Source organism: Photinus pyralis, unplaced genomic scaffold (genome assembly GCF_008802855.1).
Source record: "Photinus pyralis isolate 1611_PpyrPB1 unplaced genomic scaffold, Ppyr1.3 Ppyr1.4_LG3a, whole genome shotgun sequence".
Taxonomy (NCBI): Eukaryota; Metazoa; Arthropoda; class Insecta; order Coleoptera; family Lampyridae; genus Photinus; species Photinus pyralis.
This window is the reverse complement of record NW_022170509.1, coordinates 3,787,054-3,814,658: the sequence shown is the minus strand read 5'-3', so window position 1 is coordinate 3,814,658 and position 27,605 is coordinate 3,787,054. Positions and strand designations below refer to the sequence as shown.

At 35.2% G+C, this 27,605-nt stretch overlaps 1 protein-coding gene and 4 long non-coding RNA genes across 6 annotated transcripts; all 5 read left to right on the top strand.

Moving 5' to 3' along the window:
• The first annotated feature begins 130 nt into the window (after positions 1-130).
• On the top strand, positions 131-20,438 carry LOC116165731. The gene is made up of 5 exons (XM_031480394.1): positions 131-192; positions 1,801-1,831; positions 5,172-5,283; positions 12,298-12,438; positions 19,864-20,438. The coding sequence occupies exons 1-5, from the start codon at positions 131-133 to the stop codon at positions 20,181-20,183; spliced, it is 666 nt and encodes a 221-aa protein (XP_031336254.1). The 3' UTR covers positions 20,184-20,438.
• On the top strand, positions 3,440-4,163 carry LOC116166056. Of its 2 annotated transcripts, none has more exons than XR_004144251.1 (4): positions 3,440-3,554; positions 3,615-3,899; positions 3,960-4,071; positions 4,132-4,163. It is a non-coding gene; the product is annotated as an uncharacterized LOC116166056 (long non-coding RNA). The 2 variants fall into 2 exon arrangements; XR_004144252.1 differs by lacking the exon at positions 3,440-3,554 and having other exon boundaries at positions 3,669-3,725; positions 3,787-3,899.
• LOC116166054 lies at positions 6,375-7,456 on the top strand. Its single transcript, XR_004144250.1, has 4 exons — positions 6,375-6,498; positions 6,559-6,847; positions 7,253-7,364; positions 7,425-7,456. It is a non-coding gene; the product is annotated as an uncharacterized LOC116166054 (long non-coding RNA).
• On the top strand, positions 9,179-9,579 carry LOC116166057. The gene is made up of 3 exons (XR_004144253.1): positions 9,179-9,298; positions 9,358-9,471; positions 9,531-9,579. It is a non-coding gene; the product is annotated as an uncharacterized LOC116166057 (long non-coding RNA).
• LOC116166058 lies at positions 9,707-10,405 on the top strand. The gene is made up of 4 exons (XR_004144254.1): positions 9,707-9,791; positions 9,853-10,136; positions 10,198-10,310; positions 10,371-10,405. It is a non-coding gene; the product is annotated as an uncharacterized LOC116166058 (long non-coding RNA).
• Positions 20,439-27,605: the final 7,167 nt, after the last annotated feature.

Genomic DNA, 27,605 nt, shown 5'->3' with positions numbered 1-27,605 from the left:
GGTAGAAGACATCCAAGCCTCTACCTCCACAGCTAAATGTAAAGGCTCTAGTCCCCGAAGTGCCCTATAGCTTGGTTTTCATGACTCACAGACAGGAGAGTCTCGTGTACCTTGCCCAGCTGCCCTGCATATGGCATCAGGCCACCATACAAGTGCAGCGTACAGTATTATTGACCTTATCACTACAGCAGTGTAAAGCCAATATACCAGTCGAGGAGACAAAAGCCCTTCTACATGCCCATAGACATGCAGTGCCATTTTGCACATTCGCTCAATATATACCGTTTCCAGGTCAGGCGGTAGTGTATGATGACTCCCACATATTTTACTGTCCTGGTCACACCCATTGACGTCCTCGAAGAGGTTATCGCTCTCCTTCATTCGGAAATGAAACAACCTTAATTGGCCATTGCTCCTACTCAAGAGCCCTATGCTAAAAATCGACTGCACCAAAATTTCTCGGGAAAACACTTTTTCTTATTAATTTTGGTGCGTAGAATCCAAAACAATTCGTACTTTTTCGATGAGACTTCTCAATCAAAAGTTATAGACTAGAAACCAATTTCGAAAGAAAATTCAAAGGGCTGTAACTTTTGAACTAGTAGCCCAATCTTGGAACTGTTTGAAATTATGGATTCTACAGGCCACATTCTATAAGAAAATTTTTTTCCCGGTCGATCTGAGACAAATTTTTTTTCGGGGCTCAAAAAAAGGCAGTGTATAACCTTCCTTTTTTACCAAAAATCGACTGCACCAAAATTTCTCGGGAAAACACTTTTTCTTATTAATTTTGGTGCGTAGAATTCAAAACAATTCGTACTTTTTCGATCAGACTTCTCAATCAAAAGTTATAGACTAGAAACCAATTTCGAAAAAAATTCAAGGGCTGTAACTTTTGATCTAGTAGCCCAATCTTCAAACTGTTTGAAATTATGAATTCTACGGGCCAAATTCTATAGAAAAGTGTTTTTTCCCGGTCGATCTCAGACAATTATTTTTTCTGGCCTCAAAAAAAGGCATTACTTTTAAGTTTCCATTGTCACAAAATCAAATATAAAAATCCGATACATCTGAATACCGAACTCGATAGTCTACGTAACTTAAAAACAATAGGGACCTTTCTTATATCCTTAAAACCATGTGTACAAATTTTCAAAGCGATCGCACGTTTCTAAACAAGTTATCATGCACATGGACAAACGGATGGTCAAAAATGGATCTGTTCCAAAGTCGCTAGGATTAATTTCGGAAAGGCATACGTATAATGTGAAATATAAAAAAAGCTAACCCCATACAAAGTATAACTTGATTTTTTAAGTAGTATTAAGCCTTTTATCTAGTATACTATTTTAAATTATTAATGTATTTCAGTGACAAGTATTTGAATACCTTTTACTGTATTAGAATACTTTTGAAAGTATTCGAATACATTCTAAAGTATTTGAATACGTATTTTTTAAAGTATTTGAATACTTTTCAATGTATCTGTATCTAGTATTCGCTTGTGCTGGACGTAAAAGTATTTAGTATTCAAATACTTTTTGAAAGTATTCTGCCCAGCTCTGCATATAGATCATTTAAAAATAATCGATCTAAGAAACTAAAATTTTCGGTGCTCTGCGAAAGTTACAACCCCCCTAACCAACGCTTTCCATACATGTGCGTGTAGATTGCCTAAAAAATTCGTAAGTTCAAAACGAGAATGAAATTTATTTTTAAAGGGCAGTTCCGGGGTGGCCAATAGATCATTTAAACTTAATCGATCATAGAAACAAAAATATTCCGTGCGCTGCAAAAGTTACAACCCCTGCAGTCGAGGATTGCTATACGAGTAAGTATGAAATTTATAGAAAGTTACCTAACTTTAAAAAGAGAATGAAATTTATTTTTAGAGGGCAGTTTCGGGGTTGCTTATAAATCATTTAAACATCATCGATCAAAGAAACAAAAATATTCGGTGCGCTAGAGAAGTTACAACCCCTGCAGTCGAGAATTGCTATACGAGTAAGTATGAAATTTATAGACAGTTACCTAAGTTTAAAAAGAGAATGAAATTTATTTTTAGAGAGCAGTTTCGGGGTTGCTTGTAGATCATTTAATCATAATTGATCAACGAAACAAAAATATTCGGTGCGCTGCAAAAGTTACAACCCCTGCACTCGAGGATTGCTATACGAGTAAGTATGAAATTTATAGAAAGTTACCTAACTTTAAAAAGAGAATGAATTTTATTTTTAGAGGGCAGTTTCGGGGTTGCTTGTAGATCATTTAATCATAATCGATCAAGGAAACAAAATTTTCGGTGTCTGAAAAGTTACAACCCCCCTACCAATAAATGTCGTGTAGATTACTAAAAAATTCGTAAGTTCAAAACGAGAATGAAATTTATTTTTAGAGGGCAGTTCCGGGGTGGCCAATAGATCATTTAAACTTAATCGATCATAGAAACAAAAATATTCGGTGCGCTGCAAAAGTTACAACCCCTGCAGTCGAGGATTGCTATACGAGTAAGTATGAAATTTATAGAAAGTTACCTAACTTTAAAAAGAGAATGAAATTTATTTTTAGAGGGCAGTTTCGGGGTTGCTTGTAGATCAATTTAATCATAATCGATCAACGAAACAAAAATATTCGGTGCGCTGCAAAAGTTACAACCCCTGCAGTCGAGGATTGCTATACGAGTAAGTATGAAATTTATAGAAAGTTACCTAAGTTTAAAAAGAGAATGAAACTATTTTAGAGGGCAGTTTCGGGTTGCTTGTAGCATCATTTAATCATGAAATCGATCACGAAACAAAAATATTCGATGCGCCTGCAAAAGTTACAACCCCTGCAGTCGAGGATGGCTTAGCTTGGAAGTGAGAAATTACTATTTAAATTACGTGAGTTAACAAAAGAATGAAAGGTTATTTTTCGAGGGGCAGTTTCGGGGTTGCTTGTAGATCATTTAATCATTAATCGATCAACGAAACTAAAATTTTCGGTGCGCTGCAAAAGTTACAACCCCTGATGCAGTCGAGGATTGCTATACGAGTAAGTATGAAATTTATAGAAAGTTACCTAAGTTTAAAAAGAGAACGAAATTTATTTTTAGAGGGCAGTTTTGGGGTTGCTTGTAGATCATTTAATCATAATCGATCAATGAAACAAAAATATTCGGTGCGCTGCAAAAGTTACAACCCCTGCAGTCGAGGATTGCTATACGAGTAAGTATGAAATTTATAGAAAGTTACCTAAGTTTAAAATGAGAATGAAATTTATTTTTAGAGGGCAGTTTCGGGGTTGCTTATAAATCATTTAAACATCATCGATCAAAGAAACAAAAATATTCGGTGCGCTGGAAAAGTTACAACCCCTGCAGTCGAGCGATTGCTATACGAGTAAGTATGAAATTTATAGAAAGTTACCTAACTTTAAAAAGAGAATGAAATTTATTTTTAGAGGGCAGTTTCGGGGTTGCTTATAGATCATTTAAACATAATCGATCAATGAAACTAAAATTTTTGGTGCACTGCAAAAGTTAGCAACCCCCCTAACCAACACTTGCTATGCATGTACGTGTAGATTTGCTAAAAAATTCGAAAGTTTAAAACGAGAATGAAATTTATTTTTAGAGGGCAGTTTGGGGTGGCCAATAGATCATTTAAACTTAATCGATCATAGAAACAAAAACATTTGGACCACTACAAAAGTTACAACCCCTGCAGTCGAGGACGGCTATGCATGTTAGTGTGATATTCCTACAAAATTCCCTAAGTTTAAATCAAGAATGAAATTTACTTTTAGAGAGCAGTTTCGGGGTTGCTTATAGATCAATTAAACATAATCGATTAAAGAAACTAAAATTTTCGGTTTGCTGCAAAAGTTATCAACCCCCCTAACCAACACTTGCCATGCATGTAAGTGTAGATTACCTAAAAAATTCGTAAGTTCAAAACGAGAATGAAATTTATTTTTAGTGGGCAGTTCCGGGGTGGCCAATAGATCATTTAAACTTAATCGATCATAGAAACAAAAATATTCGGTGCGCTGCAAAAGTTACAACCCCTGCAGTCGAGGATTGCTATACGAGTAAGTATGAAATTTATAGAAAGTTACCTAACTTTAAAAAGAGAATGAAATTTATTTTAGAGGGCAGTTTCGGGGTTGCTTGTAGATCATTTAATCATAATCGATCAACGAAACAAAAATATTCGGTGCGCTGCAAAAGTTACAACCCCTGCACTCGAGGATTGCTATGCTTGGAAGTGAGAAATTACTATTAAATTCCGTAAGTTTAACAAAAGAATGAAAGTTATTTTTCGAGGGCAGTTTCGGGGTTGCTTGTAGATCATTTAATCATAATCGATCAACGAAACAAAAATATTCGGTGCGCTGCAAAAGTTACAACCCCTGCAGTCGAGGATTGCTATACGAGTAAGTATGAAACTTATAGAAAGTTACCTAACTTTAAAAAGAGAACGAAATTTATTTTTAGAGGGCAGTTTCGGGGTTGCTTGTAGATCATTTAATCATAATCGATCAACGAAACAAAAATATTCGGTGCGCTGCAAAAGTTACAACCCCTGCAGTCGAGGATTGCTATACGAGTAAGTATGAAATTTATAGAAAGTTACCTAACTTTAAAAAGAGAATGAAATTTATTTTTAGAGGGCAGTTTCGGGGTTGCTTGTAGATCATTTAATCATAATCGATCAACGAAACAAAAATATTCCATGTGCTGCACAAGTTACAACCCCTGCACTCGAGGATTGCTATACGAGTAAGTATGAAATTTATAGAAAGTTACCTAACTTTAAAAAGAGAATGAAATTCATTTTTAGAGGGCAGTTTCGGGGTTGCTTATAAATCATTTAAACATAATCGATCATAGAAACTAAAATTTTCGGTGCGCTGCAAAAGTTACAACCCCTGATGCAGTCGAGGATTGCTATACGACTAAGTATGAAATTTATAGAAAGTTACCTAAGTTTAAAAAGAGAACGAAATTTATTTTTAGAGGGTAGTTTCGGGGTTGCTTGTAGATCATTTAATCATAATCGATCAATGAAACAAAAATATTCGGTGCGCTGCAAAAGTTACAACCCCTGCAGTCGAGGATTGCTATACGAGTAAGTATGAAATTTATAGAAAGTTACCTAAGTTTAAAAAGAGAATGAAATTCATTTTAGAGGGCAGTTTCGGGGTTGCTTGTAGATCATTTAATCATAATCGATCAACGAAACAAAAATATTCGGTGCGCTGCAAAAGTTACAACCCCTGCACTCGAGGATTGCTATACGAGTAAGTATGAATTTTATAGAAAGTTACCTAACTTTAAAAAGAGAATGAAATTCATTTTTAGAGGGCAGTTTCGGGGTTGCTTATAAATCATTTAAACATCATCGATCAATGAAACAAAAATATTCGGTGCGCTGCAAAAGTTACAACCCCTGCAGTCGAGGATTGCTATACGAGTAAGTATGAAATTTATAGAAAGTTACCTAACTTTAAAAAGAGAATGAAATTTATTTTTAGAGGGCAGTTTCGGGGGTGCTTGTAGATCATTTAATCATAATCGATCAACGAAACAAAAATATTCGGTGCGCTGCAAAAGTTACAACCCCTGCAGTCGAGGATTGCTATACGAGTAAGTATGAAACTTATAGAAAGTTACCTAACTTTAAAAAGAGAACGAAATTTATTTTTAGAGGGCAGTTTCGGGGTTGCTTGTAGATCATTTAATCATAATCGATCAACGAAACAAAAATATTCGGTGCGCTGCAAAAGTTACAACCCCTGCACTCGAGGATTGCTATACGAGTAAGTATGAAATTTATAGAAAGTTACCTAACTTTAAAAAGAGAATGAAATTCATTTTTAGAGGGCAGTTTCGGGGTTGCTTATAAATCATTTAAACATAATCGATCAATGAAACTAAAATTTTCGGTGCACTGCAAAAGTTACCAACCCCCTTATTCAACACTTACCATGCATGTACGTGTAGATTTGCTAAAAAATTCGAATGTTCAAAACGAGAATGAAATTTATTTTTAGAGGGCGGTTTCGGGGTTGCATATATATCATTTAAACATAATCGATCATAGAAACTAAAATTTTCGGTGCGCTGCAAAAGTTACAACCCCTGATGCAGTCGAGGATTGCTATACGACTAAGTATGAAATTTATAGAAAGTTACCTAAGTTTAAAAAGAGAACGAAATTTATTTTTAGAGGGCAGTTTCGGGGTTGCTTGTAGATCATTTAATCATAATCGATCAATGAAACAAAAATATTCGGTGCGCTGCAAAAGTTACAACCCCTGCAGTCGAGGAATGCTATACGAGTAAGTATGAAATTTATAGAAAGTTACCTAAGTTTAAAAAGAGAATGAAATTCATTTTTAGAGGGCAGTTTCGGGGTTGCTTATAAATCATTTAAACATAATCGATCAATGAAACTAAAATTTTCGGTGCACTGCAAAAGTTACCAACCCCCCTATTCAACACTTACCATGCATGTACGTGTAGATTTGCTAAAAAGTTCGAATGTTCAAAACGAGAATGAAATTTATTTTTAGAGGGCGGTTTCGGGGTTGCATATATATCATTTAAACATAATCGATCATAGAAACTAAAATTTTCGGTGCGCTGCAAAAGTTACAACCCCTGATGCAGTCGAGGATTGCTATACGAGTAAGTATGAAACTTATAGAAAGTTACCTAACTTTAAAAAGAGAATGAAATTTATTTTTAGAGGGCAGTTTCGGGGTTGCTTATAGATCATTTAAACATAATCGATCAATGAAACTAAAATTTTTGGTGCACTGCAAAAGTTAGCAACCCCCCTAACCAACACTTGCTATGCATGTACGTGTAGATTTGCTAAAAAATTCGAAAGTTTAAAACGAGAATGAAATTTATTTTTAGAGGGCAGTTTGGGGTGGCCAATAGATCATTTAAACTTAATCGATCATAGAAACAAAAACATTTGGACCACTACAAAAGTTACAACCCCTGCAGTCGAGGACGGCTATGCATGTTAGTGTGATATTCCTACAAAATTCCCTAAGTTTAAATCAAGAATGAAATTTACTTTTAGAGAGCAGTTTCGGGGTTGCTTATAGATCAATTAAACATAATCGATTAAAGAAACTAAAATTTTCGGTTTGCTGCAAAAGTTATCAACCCCCCTAACCAACACTTGCCATGCATGTAAGTGTAGATTACCTAAAAAATTCGTAAGTTCAAAACGAGAATGAAATTTATTTTTAGTGGGCAGTTCCGGGGTGGCCAATAGATCATTTAAACTTAATCGATCATAGAAACAAAAATATTCGGTGCGCTGCAAAAGTTACAACCCCTGCAGTCGAGGATTGCTATACGAGTAAGTATGAAATTTATAGAAAGTTACCTAACTTTAAAAAGAGAATGAAATTTATTTTAGAGGGCAGTTTCGGGGTTGCTTGTAGATCATTTAATCATAATCGATCAACGAAACAAAAATATTCGGTGCGCTGCAAAAGTTACAACCCCTGCAGTCGAGGATTGCTATACGAGTAAGTATGAAATTTATAGAAAGTTACCTAACTTTAAAAAGAGAACGAAATTTATTTTTAGAGGGCAGTTTCGGGGTTGCTTGTAGATCATTTAATCATAATCGATCAACGAAACAAAAATATTCGGTGCGCTGGAAAAGTTACCACCCCTGCAGTCGAGGAAGGCTATGCTTGGAAGTGAGAAATTACTATTAAATTACGTAAGTTTAACATAAGAATGAAAGTTATTTTTCGAGGGCAGTTTCGGGGTTGCTTATTGGTCATTTAATAATCATAATCGATCAACGAAACAAAAATATTCGGTGCGCTGGAAAAGTTACAACCCCTGCAGTCGAGGATTGCTATACGAGTAAGTATGAAATTTATAGAAAGTTACTTAAGTTTAAAAAGAGAATGAAATGTATTTTTAGAGGGCAGTTTCGGGGTTGCTTATAAATCATTTAAACATAATCGATCAATGAAACTAAAATTTTCGGTGCACTGCAAAAGTTACCAACCCCCTTATTCAACACTTACCATGCATGTACGTGTAGATTTGCTAAAAAATTCGAATGTTCAAAACGAGAATGAAATTTATTTTTAGAGGGCGGTTTCGGGGTTGCTTGTAGATCATTTAATCATAATCGATCAACGAAACTAAAATTTTCGGTGCGCTGCAAAAGTTACAACCCCTGATGCAGTCGAGGATTGCTATACGAGTAAGTATGAAATTTATAGAAAGTTACCTAACTTTAAAAAGAGAATGAAATTTATTTTTAGAGGGCAGTTTCGGGGTTGCTTATAAATCATTTAAACATCATCGATCAAAGAAACAAAAATATTCGGTGCGCTAGAGAAGTTACAACCCCTGCAGTCGAGAATTGCTATACGAGTAAGTATGAAATTTATAGACAGTTACCTAAGTTTAAAAAGAGAATGAAATTTATTTTTAGAGAGCAGTTTCGGGGTTGCTTGTAGATCATTTAATCATAATTGATCAACGAAACAAAAATATTCGGTGCGCTGCAAAAGTTACAACCCCTGCACTCGAGGATTGCTATACGAGTAAGTATGAAATTTATAGAAAGTTACCTAACTTTAAAAAGAGAATGAATTTTATTCTTAGAGGGCAGTTTCGGGGTTGCTTGTAGATCATTTAATCATAATCGATCAAGGAAACTAAAATTTTCGGTGCTCTGATAAAGTTACAACCCCCCTGACCGACTCTTTCCATAAATGTGCGTGTAGATTGTCTAAAAAATTCGTAAGTTCAAAACGAGAATGAAATTTATTTTTAGAGGGCAGTTCCGGGGTGGCCAATAGATCATTTAAACTTAATCGATCATAGAAACAAAAATATTCGGTGCGCTGCAAAAGTTACAACCCCTGCAGTCGAGGATTGCTATACGAGTAAGTATGAAATTTATAGAAAGTTACCTAACTTTAAAAAGAGAATGAAACTTATTTTTAGAGGGCAGTTTCGGGGTTGCTTGTAGATCATTTAATCATAATCGATCAACGAAACAAAAATATTCGGTGCGCTGCAAAAGTTACAACCCCTGCCGTCGAGGATTGCTATACGAGTAAGTATGAAATTTATAGAAAGTTACCTAACTTTAAAAAGAGAATGAAATTTATTTTTAGAGGGCAGTTTCGAGGTTGCTTGTAGATCATTTAATCATAATCGATCAACGAAACAAAAATATTCGATGCGCTGCAAAAGTTACAACCCCTGCAGTCGAGGATGGCTATGCTTGGAAGTGAGAAATTACTATTAAATTACGTAAGTTTAACAAAAGAATGAAAGTTATTTTTCGAGGGCAGTTTCGGGGTTGCTTGTAGATCATTTAATCATAATCGATCAACGAAACAAAAATATTCGATGCGCTGCAAAAGTTACAACCCCTGCAGTCGAGGATGGCTATGCTTGGAAGTGAGAAATTACTATTAAATTCCGTAAGTTTAACAAAAGAATGAAAGTTATTTTTCGAGGGCAGTTTCGGGGTTGCTTGTAGATCATTTAATCATAATCGATCAACGAAACAAAAATATTCGATGCGCTGCAAAAGTTACAACCCCTGCAGTCGAGGATTGCTATACGAGTAAGTATGAAATTTATAGAAAGTTACCTAACTTTAAAAAGAGAATGAAATTTATTTTTAGAGGGCAGTTTCGGGGTTGCTTATAAATCATTTAAACATAATCGATCAAAGAAACAAAAATATTCGGTGCGCTGCAAAAGTTACAACCCCTGCAGTCGAGCGATTGCTATACGAGTAAGTATGAAATTTATAGAAAGTTACCTAACTTTAAAAAGAGAATGAAATTTATTTTTAGAGGGCAGTTTCGGGGTTGCTTATAGATCATTTAAACATAATCGATCAATGAAACTAAAATTTTTGGTGCACTGCAAAAGTTAGCAACCCCCCTAACCAACACTTGCTATGCATGCACGTGTAGATTTGCTAAAAAATTCGAAAGTTTAAAACGAGAATGAAATTTATTTTTAGAGGGCAGTTTGGGGTGGCCAATAGATCATTTAAACTTAATCGATCATAGAAACAAAAACATTTGGACCACTACAAAAGTTACAACCCCTGCAGTCGAGGACGGCTATGCATGTTAGTGTGATATTCCTACAAAATTACCTAAGTTTAAATCAAGAATGAAATTTACTTTTAGAGAGCAGTTTCGGGGTTGCTTATAGATCAATTAAACATAATCGATTAAAGAAACTAAAATTTTCGGTTTGCTGCAAAAGTTATCAACCCCCCTAACCAACACTTGCCATGCATGTAAGTGTAGATTACCTAAAAAATTCGTAAGTTCAAAACGAGAATGAAATTTATTTTTAGTGGGCAGTTCCGGGGTGGCCAATAGATCATTTAAACATAATCGATCAATGAAACAAAAATATTCGGTGCGCTGCAAAAGTTACAACCCCTGCAGTCGAGGATTGCTATACGAGTAAGTATGAAATTTATAGAAAGTTACCTAACTTTAAAAAGAGAATGAAATTTATTTTTAGAGGGCAGTTTCGGGGGTGCTTGTAGATCATTTAATCATAATCGATCAACGAAACAAAAATATTCGGTGCGCTGCAAAAGTTACAACCCCTGCAGTCGAGGATTGCTATACGAGTAAGTATGAAACTTATAGAAAGTTACCTAACTTTAAAAAGAGAACGAAATTTATTTTTAGAGGGCAGTTTCGGGGTTGCTTGTAGATCATTTAATCATAATCGATCAACGAAACAAAAATATTCGGTGCGCTGCAAAAGTTACAACCCCTGCAGTCGAGGATTGCTATACGAGTAAGTATCAAATTTATAGAAAGTTACCTAACTTTAAAAAGAGAATGAAATTTATTTTTAGAGGGCAGTTTCGGGGTTGCTTGTAGATCATTTAATCATAATCGTTCAACGAAACAAAAACATTTGGACCACTACAAAAATTACAACCCCTGCAGCCGAGAACGGCTATACATGTTAGTGTCACATTTCTACAAAATTACCTAAGTTTAAATCGAGAATGAAATTTACTTTTAGAGGGCAGTTTCGGGGTTGCTTATAGATCAATTAAACATAATCACTCATAGAAACAGAAGCATTTGGTCTACTACCAAAATTACAACCCCTGCAATCGAGGATTGCTATGCATTTAAGTGTGATATCTCTAAGATATTACGTAAGTTTAAAACGAGAATGAAATTATTTTTAGAGGGTAGTTGTGGGGTTGCTTATGGATCATTCAATCAGAATCTATCAAAGAAATCACACTATTTGTTTTAACCTAGGCGATTGACGTTGACATGACATGTACCTTAGTGTGAATACGTAAGTTGAAAACGAGAAGTAAAATTATGTTAAGAGGGTAGTTGCAAGTTTGGTATTATATATAACCAATAAAAAAATAAAACCTAGTGTTTGGTGTACAACCCCCGCAATCGGGGACCGTTATACATGTGAGTGTTGGTTTTCTAAAAGCTATTAAGTTTAACAGAGAAAAATTTATTTTTAGACGGCGGTTGAGGGGTTGGTTATAGACTTATAGATCATTTAAACATGATTTATCAAAGAAATAAAAATCCTTTGTTCACTATAAAAGTTACAACCTCTGCACTGTGAATTTTCTTAAAAATCGCCGAAATAAACATAAGACGAGAGGGAGAGGGACATTTATTTTAGATGGTTATTGCGGGGTTGGTTATAGATTATTTATTTGTAATCCGACAAAGAAATTAAAATATTTAGTTTACTACAAAGTTACTCTCTCAATCGAGGGGGGGGTATAAAGGCTGCCTGGAAATATTTTGTGGTTTATTGATTTACATAAAATATGCATCATAAATGGCTTAGTGGTTTTTCGAGGTTGATAATGAAGTGTTAGTCGATAGAGATAGAGGGGATAACACTGTACCGTTACGCAGCAAATTAGTTGAAGAATGCGTTCGTTTTGCTTATTTCTCCCCTCTCGAAGTGAAATGTTGCGAATTTGCCAGAATTACAAGAATTAAAGAGCTAGTGACAACATCGGAGAAGCGCGTACTTATGGATGCGTAACAGCATGTGTTTTCCTCCGAGCGTGTACAATTAATACTAATTTATTTACATTTCACACACAGTCCGGTAGCATTAATTCAAATCTCAACTTCGCGCCTTTAACTATGCACATTATTTATGCGGGACAATTTAATCTATTAGTAAATGTGATCTACGTTCTTTTACTATTAGGTATTACAAATTATTCTCAAATACTTTCGCTAATTTAAATTAACTTTCAGCACGCTCGTCTACAAGTTTAAATTGTTACGTATGTGGCTTCGACGAACATTTAAATTGTACGAACTTTAACAATTTTAATCGAGATTTGTTCGCGCAAAAGTGTCCTCCAGACTCAAGAGGATGCATCACGCAAACGGAAGGTCAGTAATTTGTTTTTGTTTATAGTCTAAATAAACTATCGCGCATACGAGCTACTAATATAAGCTATTTTACCTACGCTTTCTTCTATACGCAGCGCACGCACAAATTAGAGGGCCAAAAAAAACAGGATAGGTACTGACAGAAATTTATAGTCTCAAGTGTGTATTAATTAAAGGATTTAATTTTAATTTAACTTAATTAGACGGGGCAGCCGTCTGAATTATTAAGCATCATTCTTTTCAAGGGCACGCCCTCGCCCGTCGCGTTTAAATCCCGTAGGAGTCATTTTTCGTCGCTCTTTCCTTAAAGTGGAAACAGTAAAAGACGGGAATTTATTTGATTAATATTCGGCGTATAAGCAGATAACAAAATCACCCTCAGCTTAGTCTACCCTTATTTCTATTATGTGTAATGCTTTTATGTTCATTATATAACTAGATAGGGTCGTATCATGCAGTTTTCGCATCAATTTTCGATTTATTGGCTTTGTAAAAAATCGCGAACTGTCGATTAAATATTCGAAAAGGTCAAAAAGGGAAAGAAATTTGATTCGGCTCAAAGGACCAGAATCTTGAAGCGCTCTTTCAACTTCATCGTATAGGCCGTTAACTCTCGGATTCGCGCAATATCTGCCGACAATGCGGTTACATTTGTACTTTTTCGTATAACTCGACGGAAACTAGCTGGGGGCTGTTCCGCCTCACCTCACACGGTCATATTTCGGAGGCGTAGAGCAACTTGAATAAAGTGATCTGCAGTAAAAAGTACTGACCAATTCCGTTTATTAAAATGTTATGTTTAAACTTTATCTGAATTACAATTGCAAACAACTCACTTTGACCCCACGAATCTGGGAGTAGTAGATCGGCATCGATCTTTTGAACTTTCTTAATTTCGTATTTTAACTTCGCGTTTCGTAAAAAAGGAAATTCGAAATTTCCAACGTTTTTACATCGGTTTTTACTTTAGTTGCCTACATATACGAATGGATAAAAAGTGTTAGATGAAGAGATGATGATATCTAATGTGATTTACCAATTCAAAATCAGAATTTGATGGGCCATTGCGTATTTTGCCCCGTTTCTGTAATTTTGATTTTGGTGGTGTTTTGTGAAAGCGATTTTGTATTTTTAAAGGCGCGCAAAGTATCATACAAGGTCTCTTTTCACCTTTCAAGCGCCATATCAACTTAGGTTTAATTCATCATGGATTCGATTGTATAATTTTGCGATATTGCAAGAAATTGAGCGATTTTATGATGCGGCACTGTAATAGAGTTCAACCTATTTACTTCAGGAACAACTTTATTACACAAAAATTCCGGTATCTTACTTTGTATGATCTTATGAAGATAACATCGACGAATTATTGCTTTTTGCGACAAATTGCAACATCCAAGATGTCCGCCGATTCAACCGACGATTTTTTCATTTTTTTGAAGATTTCAATCCGATGGGCCACATAAACATGTCGGATGGGTCACGATTGGCGAATTGATTCCATTATTCAATCCTTTAAAAAGGTGAGTATATGGCGATTTAACATATTTAATAACGAAAAGAATATGAACGTAGGTGCCATTTCTGTTATTTTTCCCACTATCATTTTAGTGATGCGGCTTTTTGTATATCTACATCCCCCTGGGATTCAGTCTAAAAAGCCTACACCAACATCCATGCCTTAGTTGGATTTTTTCACACAACTTCTGCATAAAAAGGATAATGTTGTAAGAATTTGCAAATCCTAGTAAAATATTGAGCAGGTCATTTTAATTTTTAATGTGTGATTTGTTGACATGACCTTTTTCTGCAAAATTATTGAAAGGTGCGTAGAAAAATTTAGCGGAAAAGAGGACTAAAACGCATCAAAAAAACGGAGGGCCCGTAATGTTGAAGAAATTTTGGTTTTTATTTAGCCTTTTTCTCGATATTCATAAAACATGAGGAATGGAACTTATTTGCTCGTGCTTTTTTTTGTGTATGACCTTTTCAATTTTTGCGAAAACAGTATTAAACGAGGTATTAAAGTGCCTACCCCCCATCCTACCCCAAGGTAAAATAACGATTTTCTCTTTGATTTAATGCCTAATCGAACATTTTCTTTTTTTAATATTCAAAAACTAAACTCTGCCTTCGTTTTTCATTTTCTTCAGAGATAAGAGAAACTAATTAAATAATTCTAGAAGAATCTTGTTAATTCATCTGAATACAAATTAGATACGTACGCCGTTGTTTTTAAGTGGAATGCGTAGTCTGTACGTGAAGACGTATAATTTTTAACAAACAGCCTTAATACGCATTACCCAAAGGCCGTGGGTAGGTATGTGTTAAATTATGTTCTCAAGAGGTGCGGTATAAGCCGAAATTCCTCAATACAAGCACGTGTGCATATCGAATGATTAGAACAATAACTGAGCAACACTACGTTTTTAAACAAATTGTATAATCTCTATCATGTATCCCAAAAATAATTACTTATTATTACTATAGCATAGTCAATTATTGTAGGTAATAAAGTTATTTGACACACTGAAAGAAACACATCCCTTAAGGTGGATAAATAATTTGTAAACAGCTAAGGGTGGGATCCTTAAGAACACTATTCTTGAGTTACTGGTAGACCACATATTTAATAAATTTAATAAATTTTTTGGACTCGACACCGAAATTACACCCCGTAAAGTGAATAACTGCAAAATAAGAATGAATTTTTAACAGAAAAATTGAAAACGACCAGGGGTTTCACTATTATGAGCGCTTTCATATAGGGTAGGTGGTAGACCCCTTAACCATATTCATTTAATTTAAAAAAATTATTTGACACTCCACAAAAATTACACCCCTTAAAGCGGATAACTGCAATGTAAGGAGGAATTTTTAACAGAAATATATGTATAGTGAAGGGGTTGCATACTTATATGAACACTTTCATAAGGTTGCAGGTAAACCCCTGGATTTTGTCTTACGATAGGAGAGTAGACAGGGTCTACGCGTATCTAGGCTTCAAGTTCGGAACCGTTGTAGGTACACTACCTCCCTGACTAAAGGCCCCGTCAACGTCACTCAAGTCATCCCACACGAGAGATGAACCTAAGGATCCTGGAAGGGAAGGCGGCTCTAATCATAGCCATGTCCGGCCAGGATACCCCCAACAACCTAGGAGTTGCATTCTTATGAACATCATAGGGTTGCTGATATACTCCTTTACCATATACAATAAATATAAGTAATCTATTAATGCGCCGCAAATAATTGCAAAGTAAAAAGAATTTTTCATAGAAAAATACGTAAGGTGTGGTTTCTGGTAGACCCCTAAGCACATTCAATAGATTGACATGGCACCCCTCATTCTTATTAATTGACTTCCTTCTTGAAATCGTAATTTTGTCCGTCTTACTCATCCGTCCAAGCGATAACTATTGAATGGAAAGTCGTAGAAGCTTGCAATTTAGTATTTTAATTTAATTTAAGATCAATAGGTCATCGAGGTTCTTTCGGTTTATCATCTTTCTCTCTCTGGGTTGACTGGGATTCAATACATCTTCATTTACAATGCGACTGTGATTTTTGATTTAATTACGTTGGATTCTGTCGATGTAGCCAGAGGGAAACTAAATTCTCAGGTGCTGGAAGTTAAAATTAAATTGTTTTTGTTTTTATTTCTGAGACAAACTGGTGTGGTATACTATACCCCGTAGTAAGTTTAAATCAATATCTTGCTTGTATTTCACTTTTTAGACGGAGACGACAAAGAGAAACATAATGAAACTCTTGCTTCCGTATTGACTCAATAAACTCTGGCATCTATTCTTAATTATTATACAGTCTTTGCGTTGAACAAAACCTCATCAATCTTTTTATAGAAATCAATGACATAATAGCCACAACTTTTTTGTAAAAATAGATAATCATCTCCGAACTCGTCGACCTCTTTCTTTGTTAAATAAACGCATGCATTTTACAGTCGTGGAATATTTGTCCAGTTTTAACTTTCATTTGCAATTCGAGCAGCCCCTTGTTTTTCACAAATAACGCGAAAAAGTCCCACGACAATGACCGTTTCCCAATGAATCATGTTATCAATAAATTTTATGAGAACACTGGCTCCCCCTGTAATGTGTGCCCGTCGCGACTGCACTTTGTTTTTCTTTTCGATTTAGATCATTTTCAGAACCCCTCCGTTTACAGCACAAGGTGGATGGAAATGTTGAACACGCCGTCACATATAATGATTAGATAATATTAATATTATTATTATACTGTCTCTCCAGCTTACAGCTTTCACAATAAAATATTTTCATCTACTTCACTTTGCAATTGTTATTGTGTCGTTCCTCCTTCGTCGCTGCCTCCCCTGCGAGACCCAAGAAAAATTGAGAAGTGCGTACCCCTAACGAATATAGATTCCGGAAAAACAGTTAAACGGCACACTGTATGTGGGTGCACAACTTCCAAATTTAGTGGGCAATGTAATAAACCCTTATTTCCCTCACGGTCCACTCTATCGGTCATTGACTTTAAGCGTTTCGTCTTTTTCCTAACAAATTTAATAGGTAGGTACATGGATGATAAGGGGTTGATTTCACCTGTCACAAATGAAGAGAATTAGCAAGTCACCTAGAAAGCTTTAGCACTAACATGACGGAAAAGTAACAATATAATCACTTTTGTTGATAGTATTAAAAACCACCACTAAGTTTTCATTACAGCATACGTTTTTTTTAGTATTCAATGGGAATTAAAATACTTTACAATTGTACATGTCTAGATTGAGTATAGAAGTTCACATCTGGTGGCAGGAGTGTGGTCCACATGTTGGTGTAAGTACTTCGTATATTAACTTACTAAATGATATAGTCGCGAAACAGTCCATTGTACTCATTAATTTAAATAACGTGCCATTTATGTACATTGTGTTCGCCATGTGCATGTAATAAAATTATTTATTATTCAAATCTGGTATTGAAGAGTCAAATGAAGAAATGCGCATTGCATACTGATGCATATAAAAAGAGTTGCGTAATCGAATCAAATAATTAACGTGATGAAAAAATTTATATACAAATAGAAATCCTCCCATGTACTTTTATTTAGAGAAGCACGGCCGCGCTAAAGGTGGGTATATAGACCACCCAGCAAATTGTAGGATTTGTTCAACTTTTTTACTTCAGGCAGATCGCAGATGTATTAAGTATACAATTGCAATCAGTAAAAACGGATTTATTACGTCGGTATATAAATGGAAATTTTATTTGGGGAGTAACATTTAATACCTAGTGCATATGAGGCAAAGGCACATGGTGGTCTGTAGAATTAAAAAAAAAAGCTATTTAAATGACAGGGTGGTTAGGAAATTAGAAGACTACAAGCCAGATCATCTTTGGCGTTTTTTTCTCGTCTTTGGGGCGGACTGGGCCTCATAAAATTGGTCCATCTCTGTCGGCTTTGGAGCGTAGTGCTTTCCACACTAAACACATTAAACAAAACGCCCTTGGCAAACTTATCTTGTATACCATGAGATATGTTCAAAAAGCGAGATCATTTTGGAAAAACGAACAATGCGAACATTGAACGTGTGGGTATTTTGATTAATGGCAATCAGAAAGTAGGAATTTGTCACGGTTGCTTTATATTCAAGTGATAAAAGCGTTTGATCTATTCCGCCAAGGTGTGCGCATTGATTTCCGTACGTAACAGCAGGCACGAGTAAAGAATTTGTGATTAGTGGATCTGGAAAAGCGAAGTATCCAAAAATGTGACCTGTAACTGTACAGTTAAAGTACCGACGATATTGAATCAAGTACATTCTACACTATACAATCTTGTTTGTTCCTCGTGTCCATCCTGCCTCTTCTCTTCATCCTCTCGTCCCTTGTTTATTTCTCTTTTCTCTATGCTCTTCTTCATCCAGTTCTCTCCATGTGTTTTCTCTCCTGGTCTCGATCGCCTCTCATTCATATCCCTCCCACTATTTCTCTACTGTATTCATCGTTATTGACAGGTATGCCTTCAGCAGTTTGCTTTTTCTCTCTCTATTCTCTAAGGTCGTTCGTTGTTCTACTATGCAATTTGGTGTTATTCTGTTTAAGTGCAATATCTTTTTAATTTTTCCAGTCATTTCTGTCATTTTCACATTTCCACTTCATACACCAATACCCATCGCATCCTCTAAACTTTAAATTTTTTCATTTTTTCTATTCTTTTGTCACTCCACTCCCTTTTTTCTCGCTCTTCCTATTCCTAACTCTCGTCGTCTTTGATTTTTCAACATATTATAACGTAAATTTAATTACGTGGTTATATTTATTTAATTAACTAACAATAAATTTATAACATTGCATTATCGCAAGAACGCCAGAAATGTACATCTCCGCAGTGCTACCGCCGCCACGTTATAGAACATATAACCTTCATCTTCCTTTTTTAGTGTCTTTTCTTCTACTCCCCATTTCCGGTCCTTTTTCTTGGCCCAATATCACATTTTACTTTCCTGTGCTTTTATTCTCTGTCACAAGTCGTTACTCCAGCTCTTTTTTCTCCATTGGTGCTCATGCCTTCTCTTCATTTCTTCTATGATCTTCTTCGTCATCTTTGATATCTCCCTAGTAAAATGGCGGCAGTCAATACTACAATCGTAGAACATTCGGGGTGAGGGACATATCTACTACTACTAAGTACTAAGTAGTCGATGATAATTAATTACCCAACAATGTATTATTTCTATTATTCGATTGTAATCGATTTATGCATCCCCACTCCCTATATACTAGCGGCCAAATGAGCGAGGTCAGTGTTCCCAGTTTTATTTTATTTATTATTTAATTATTTATATAGCGCAATGCCATCGTGATTGTGCACTAAAAAGCCCCACTTAATAATTGACATTTGTGATAAATTCCAATTTTAAGTAAGTGTGATGTAAATTCATTACTAAGCCGACAGAATCATATTTTTTTTACTTAACGGCGGTTAACACACATCATCCATTTAGATTAAACGGGGGCCATTATGTGCAATTAGAACTGGTTAACTTTATTAAATTTGAAGAAATCTATAGTAGGCAGAAGGTTAAACACAATGTACCCATTTAAATGTTAAATAGATTATAACACTGAGACAATACTAACCAGGTATATAATAGACTATTTAACTAATTCGGATTTATGAACAATGGAGTCTTAAAATTCATTGTAATCAACATATCCTCTTCTCTTTGGTTGGTTACTATATTACTGGGAATTATGCTAATTATATTTGTAATTATTCGTAATTATACGGGTTAACAGCGAATTAAATTTATTTAAATGTATACGCTAACATTATCAACGTACTTAATCTAGATGACGCATTTATGGGTATCATTAACATTGTTGCTAATTGAAACTATTGGAAAACTTTATTAATTTTTCTTCAATTCTGTTTCAGGTGAGAAGATCATCACCATGGGCTGTGACGATTTTCACCTAAACGATTGCCAATTGGCTAATGGCATAGAATATTGTTATTGCAATACAAATTTGTGTAATGGAAATACGTCAATTAAGAAGTCAATTACTCATAACCCCAGTTTAAATGATGATGAAGATCTTAGTGAAGGAAGCGGATTGTTTACCAGTACAAATTCGCAAATATTCAGCACATCTACTTCTACACCACAACCTACTACTACTCCCTCTCAAAACACGGGAGGCTGCATACGTAGTACATATATTTTCATCATCGTCGCTATTTTTTGTTTTCTATAATTTTCATTTTGTACCTCATAATAACCATGCAGTATTATAAAAAACAGTATACAGACTATTCGTCTTCCTACGCTTATAAAAAATACATATATATTTCCATTGTATATGTGCAATATCGTCCTAGTCTCGTAGGAATGCAGAGCAGAACAAAAACTTCTATAGTACCTATTTATATGCACTGCTGTGTATTTCTATACATATATAGTTTGTAAAAGAATTTGCTATATTGAGTATTAAAGTTTTTTAATAACCTTATCTCTTGAAAAGTTGCAACTTTGTATACGACCGACGTGTGAAATGCACAACAGATACATGTCTCGCGCTACCTACTTAAGCAGTGGACGCATATTCCCTTGATGTTTCCTGCAAATTACAATAAAGCAATGCTTAGGTGACATATATAACATTATTGTAGTCACGCGGATTCATGAATAGGCATAGGAAGTTACTCTGAAAACCTCAAATGGCGACCATAATTCCAGGAGTGGATGGAACTAGGGATAGGAATTCCTTTTTCCATAGTTATCAATTGTGTTAACTTCGTAAGTTCTGTCGCATTTAAATTTATGTTATGACTTTGCTAATCCGTAGCTACGCCACTGGTCAAACTACAGAACTTCTAAAATGCGATTGTAGTCGAAAAGGGGGGAGAATGCATGTATTTTCAAAATGCACCAATCAAAACAAGGCTCAGAATATGAGCTATTATGTGTAAGTATTTTAAATCAAATCAATACAATTATAATAGCAATACATGATTGCTGTTCTTCATCATTTTGGGACAAGTCATACATTTTTTAAATGTCAGTACGAGGGGGGGGTGCTGGGTATATCCCAAGTGTTTTTGAGGCTTCTGCCCTTGCAAGCACATTGTGAAAATATCCAAAAACTATGAAGGAGGTAGCGTACCTCCCGAAGGGGATCGTAATGGTTTATTAGCCTATTAGGTACCCATACCAAAAACTACTTTTGCAAATTTGGCATCACTGCTAATAAAAATATCATACCTATACCTACCCAATAAACTCTTAAAGAGATATTTGATGGGCCGCAAGAAATACATCTCTTAAAGTGGATAACTGTAAAGGGATATTTAACAGAAAAATACATAATTTAATAACGACTCGGGGCTGCATTTTTATGAGCACTTTTATATATGGTTGCCAGTAGATCCCTTAAACGTAGTCAATTAATTACTTATTAAAGTTATTTGACACACCTCAAAAATTTCACTCATTAATGTCGAAAACTGTAAAGTAAAAGAGGGAACTTTTAACAGAAAAATACGTAATTTAACAATCAGGGGGGGTTGCACTTTAATGACTACTTTTGAAGGGTTGATGCTAGACCCATTACATGCATGCAATACATTTAAAAAAAGTTAAAGTGGATTAAGTACTGTAAATTGAGAGACAATTTTTAACAGAAAAATAGGGAATTTCAAAACGATTAGGGGGTGCATTTTTATGAACACTTTTATAGGGTTGCTGGTAGGCTTCTTAATGGTAGGTAATTAATAAATTTAATAAAGTTTTGGCGCACCGCAATAATTACATCCCTTATAGTTGGGTAACTGCAAAGTAAAAGGAACTCCTAACAGAAAAATGCGTAATTCAAAAACGGCTAGGGGTTGCATTTTCATAAACAGTTTTATAGGGTTGTCGGTATAGACCTCTTAAACGTAGTCAATAAATTTAATAAAGTTATTTGATGAGCCGCAAAAATTAGATAACTACAATGCATAACAAGGAAATTTTAACATAAAATTGCGGAGTTTAAAACCGATTAGGGGTTGAATTTTTATGAGAAATTTGTAGGGCGGCTGTTAGACCCCTTAAACATATTCAATAAATCGCATAAAATTATTTGACCAGTCGCAAAAATGACACCCCTTAAACTCGATGACTGTAAAGTAAGAAGGAATTTCGATCAGAAAAATACATAGTTTCAATACGGCGAAGGGTTGCATTTTTAATACTTTTATAGTCTACTGGTAGACCCCATAATCATATTCAATCAATTTCATAAAATTATTTGATGCGCAACAAAAATTAAACCCCCTAAAATGGATAACTGCAAAACAACAAAAATTTTTACCAAAAAATACATAATTTGAAGACGACTAGGGGTTGCATTTTTATGAACCCGTGTACATAGTTGCTGGTAGACTTAATTAATTTCATTCATGTTGTGTCGCACCGCAAAAGTTACATCCCTTTTAGTCGAGTAACAGCAAAGTAAACAGAAGTTGTTAATGTTAACAGAAAAATTATTTGACTACCCGCAAAAATTACGTTTAATAACGTAGTCAATAAATTAATTAGTAAAGTTATTTATCGAACCGCAAAAATTACACCCCTTAAAGTGTAAAGTAAGAGGGAATATTGAACAGAAAAATACGCAATTTGCATTTAATGAACGTAGTACGTAGTGGATAACGCACCGCAAAAATTATACCCTTTATAGTCTTGTGACGAGCCACAAAAGATACATCCCTTAACGTGGATAACTATGAACTGTGAACCTAATGATTAAGGGTTGCCTTTTAATGAGGCTTTGGTAGGGTTGGTGGTAAACTCCTTGGACATATTCAGTAATTTTATGGGCCGATCTCGAAGACGACGCTGGTTTCCAGGTGGACGACAAACACCAGATAGAGCGGGGGTGTTAAGGTTATTCTCGAGGTTATTCTTAACCTTGGATGCTGGCGCCGAGAAACAGATAAACGGTTACAATTTTGGTTGTACTATGGTTTAACTCAACACTGACAAACAAGGCCTAAGGGCTGTGTTTTTATGAACACTTTCATAGGGCTGCTGGTAAGTCCGTTAAGCGTACTCAATAGATGTAATAAAGTTTTTTGCGGCACCACAAAAATTACATCCGTTGTGGTTGGTAGTTGCAAAGTAGAAAGGATTTTTAACAGAAAAATGCACAACCAAGAAACGGCCAGGAGTTACATTTTCATGAACACTTAGTATATAGAGTTGCTGGTAGACCTCTTAAACCTACCTAATGTGGACAATTGCAAAATAAAACGAAATTGTTAATAGTAATACGTCATTTAAAAACGACCAATGGTTGGATTTTTATTAACCCTATCACAGGGTTGCTGGTACACTCCTTGAACATAGGTATTCAGTAATTTTAATCATGTTATTTGACTCGTCGCAAAAATTTCCTCCTTGAAACTGCAAAGCAAGAAGGAATTTTTAACAGAAAAATTCGTAATTTAAAGACGACTATAAGGGTTGTATTTTTATGAACACTTTATAGGGTTGCGTAACCAATACATGTCCAACCTTGAAATTCCAGGATTGTTGCAATAGTATGGTGGCGATCTGCAAAATCCAAGTGGATCGTAAATGATGTGTACAAATGAGAGAATATGTACTTAATTCTTCTTGAGACCACCTCTTGGATTATTTCCTGTGGCTTTTTATGTCCAGTTGCAAATAATCGTATTTCGTGCTCCAAAACAATCCGAGAACTGAAACTTGTGTCCCTTCATCCACAGGTCCAAACTCCCACCCACGCAAATCAAATTGACAATTCAGTAGTAGATACTGTGATTCATCCTATATATAAATAAAGTCTTGTGACATACCGCAAAATATACATCCTTTAAAGTGGAGAACTGCAAGGGAAGAAGGAATTTTTACAGACAAATAACGTTACTCATTTGACGTTAGTTCGGAAAAACGTTGTGTACATTTGGGGAAAATTTAAAGCAATGCTAGAAATCAGGGCCGCCGTTAGCCTCGACGGGCCCCGGGAATATTTTTTTGATCGGGCCCCTATAATTGAAATTTTTGTTGTCCATCACCCTTATCTTAAACTAGACATTTTCAATCTTGACTACTTGGATTTGAAAGGAGAACATTTGAATAATTTTCATACAAACACAGTAATTTTCATAATTTATTATGAATTGTTAGAATTCAAATAAACAAATTACAATTTAACTCTGCGGATTTTCTTATTAGCAAAAGTGAATATCACTCGTTCAAAATTAATTTCTCTAGCATGTTGAGCTTCAAGAGCTAATGTACTGAGATTGATCTAATGATTTTGAACCATAGTCGATCTCAAACGGTTTTTACCTAGCGAGCCTTTTGCCACTGTTCCCGTAATTAGGAAATTTTGCTTAATGGTATGGTTTTTTAAATCTTCTGCTGTGCATTTTTTTATATTCTACTCTCTTATATAGAGACATGCATATGCAGATTTCTGTTAAAAAATACAATTAAAAATCAGGTTTCAAAATCTCTTTTGGCCGGGCCCCCAGAATATGACCGGGCCCCGGGACAAATGCCCCGGCTGACCCCCCTTATCGGCGGCCCTGTTAGAAATGTTGAGAAAATGAAGGAAACAAGGGTGACAATTTTTAAGCAATAAAGAAAATCTTTGTCCATATAAGTCAACCCCTTGGGGTTGGTCACGAGGGAAATTCTTGTTCGAGAAAATACCTGGAAAATATGGACGAAATTAGAGGAAATTCTAGGACATTTTAGGCCAATTTCAAAGGAATGAGGAAATTTCAGGGAAATCTAGCGGAAATTCTGAGAAAATTTAGAAGAAATTTTAAGGAAATAAACAGTTTCTATAGAGAAACAACGTTACTTATTTCACATTATCTTTATACAGGGTGGCAAAGTTCCAATTTTTGTTCTCGTATTTTGCATTTTCTCTCTCATGTTTGTGTGATAATTGTTTTTAAATTTGATACATCAATACGTATAGTCTAGGCGATAAAGACATCTAACTGGACATTTTGAGGTGGAAAAGAAAAAAATGGTGGAATATGTTCAGTTAGGTGTCAGAAACAACCTATTAAAAATCCCACCCCCCAGACCCTGTGCTAAAGGCTCCAGCCACCCCACCATCCCCCAAACACCGTGTTTTCGCTCTTTTTGGCTGATATCTCGCGATCTATGAGGTCTATATGAAATATTTTTAGCTGAAAATATTCTCGGGAAATTTTATACAAGGTAGATACTCAGAAGTTAGCCTAGGTGTACCTCTTAGCCTAGGACATTCATAAAAGGGGCGAAAATCATCAATTTTCGTGGCTTTTTGCAAATATATTGTGACAGGGCTAGATGAAATATTTTTAGCTGAAAATGCTCCTCGTGAAATTTCTTACAAGGTAGATACTCAGAAATTAGCCTAGGTTAATACCTTTTAGCCTAGGAAATTCATAAAAGGAGGCGAAAATCATCATTTTCATGTTTTTTTTTGCGGTTATTTGCAAATATATCGCGACCTTCAGGGCTAGAAGAAATATGTTTAGCTGAAAATGCTCTTCGTGCAATTTCATACGAGATAGGTAACTGAAGAGTTGGCGTAAAGTCACATTTCACCTTCAACTTTCATGTGTGCGGAAATATTCATTGTAAAACAAAGTATTTCTATGTACCATTTATTCACGTAAAAACAGTATTTTCATATTAAAATATTCACACATTCATTTATACCTCAACGTAATCATTATCCTCTGCAGATTCCACTTCTTCAGGCTCTTCGACGTCCTCTAGTGCTAGTGGGTCCCACTACCACTAGAGGACGTCGAAGAGCCTGAAGAAGTGGAATCCGCATCTAGTCTATAACTTTTGATTGAGAAGTCTGATCGAAAAAGTACGAATTGATTTGGATTCTACGCACCCAAATTAATAGGAAAAAGTGTTTTCCCGAGAAATTTTGGTGCTAGTCGATTTTTGGTAAAAAAGGAAGGTTATACACTGCCTTTTTGGAGCCCCGAAGAAAAAATTGTCTCAGATCGACCCAGAAAAAAAATTTTCTTATAGAATGTGGCCTGTAGAATCCATAATTTCAAACAGTTCCAAGATTGGGCTACTAGTTCAAAAGTTACAGCCCTTTGAATTTTTTTTCAAATTGGTTTCTAGTCTATAACTTTTGATTAAGAAGTCTGATCGAAAAAGTACGAATTGATTTGGATAAGTATAAGGATAATGATTACGTTGAGGTATAAATGAATGTGTGAATATTTTAATATGAAAATACTGTTTTTACGTGAATAAATGGTACATAGAAATACTTTGTTTTACAATGAATATTTCCTCACACATGAAAGTTGAAGGTGAAAGGTGACTTTACGCCAACTCTTCAGTTACCTATCTCGTATGAAATTGCACGAAGAGCATTTTCAGCTAAACATATTTCATCTAGCCCTGACGGTCGCGATATTTTTGCAAAAAACCGCAAAAAAAAAACACGAAAATGATGATTTTCGCCTCCTTTTATGAATTTTCTAGGCTAAGAGGTACACCTAAGCTAACTTCTGAGTATCTACCTTGTAAAAAATTTCACGAGGAGCATTTTCAGTTAAAAATATTTCATCTAGCCCTAAAGGTCGCGATATATTAGCAAAAAGCCACGAAAATGGATGATTTTCGCCTCTTTTATGAATTTCCTAGGCTAAGAGGTACACCTAGGCTAACTTCTGAGTATCTACCTTGTATGAAATTTCCCGAGAAATACTTTCAGCTAAAAATATTTCATATAGACCTCATAGATCTCGAGGTATCAGCCAAAAAGAGCGAAAACACGGTTTTTGGGGGATGGTGGGGTGGCTGGAGCCTTTAGCACAGGGTCTGGAGGGTGGGATTTTTAATATGTTGTTTTTGACACCTAACTGAACATATTCCACCATTTTTTTCTTTTCCACCTCAAAATGTCCAGTTTGCCAATTTTACAGTCTCTATCGCCTAGACTAGTATGCAAATACATGTATTTGAAATACTGCTCAGCCCTGGGTGCTGGTAAACTGGTAAAGTTATTCAATAAATAGTCTTGTGATGTACCTACCACAAAAGATACATCCCTTAAAGTGGAGAGCTGCAAGGGAATAAGGAATTTTTTACAGACAAAAAAACCTAATTTAGAAACGATTAGGGGTTGCATTTTTATGAAACTTTTATCGCTAGTAGACCCCTTAAAGTTTAAACGTAGTCAATATTTTTAATAAAGTTATTTGAAGAACCGCAAAAATAACTGGGGACAGAGGATAACTGCAAAGTGAGACCGAATTTTTAATAGAAAAATACAAAAACGTTTAAGGGTTGCATAATAATAACGTTTATTACACCCCCTTTAGTTTTATATTTTGATAGACAACCGCAATAACGAAGGTGTAATTGTAGTTGCCTATAGGTACGCGGCAATTCTGATATTCTAGGATATCTATTTGACAACACCGTTCTAATATTTAATGATAACGAAGTGATGATTTTAATTAGTAAAGAGATAATTAAGTTCTATGTGCAATTTTTTGACATTGATCTAATTGTTTCTTTGAATAACCGCAATTATGTAAATAAATGTTTTTCAGGGAATTGTTCACGTAGCTTTTTGTTGTGTACCCTTCGTTTGTAAAACAAAGGAATTAAAATTCCCAACTCG

Excerpts from the sequence above, each read along its gene's own strand:
- LOC116165731 (XM_031480394.1), top strand. The coding sequence starts at position 131 with ATGGCATCAGGCCACCATACAAGTGCAGCGTACAGTATTATTGACCTT. Across the intron at positions 193-1,800 it reads GACCTTATCACTACAGCAGT|ACAACCCCTGCAGTCGAGGA; the intron begins GTAAAGCCAATA and ends GCTGCAAAAGTT. Across the intron at positions 1,832-5,171 it reads AGTCGAGGATTGCTATACGA|AGGGCAGTTTCGGGGTTGCT; the intron begins GTAAGTATGAAA and ends AATTCATTTTAG.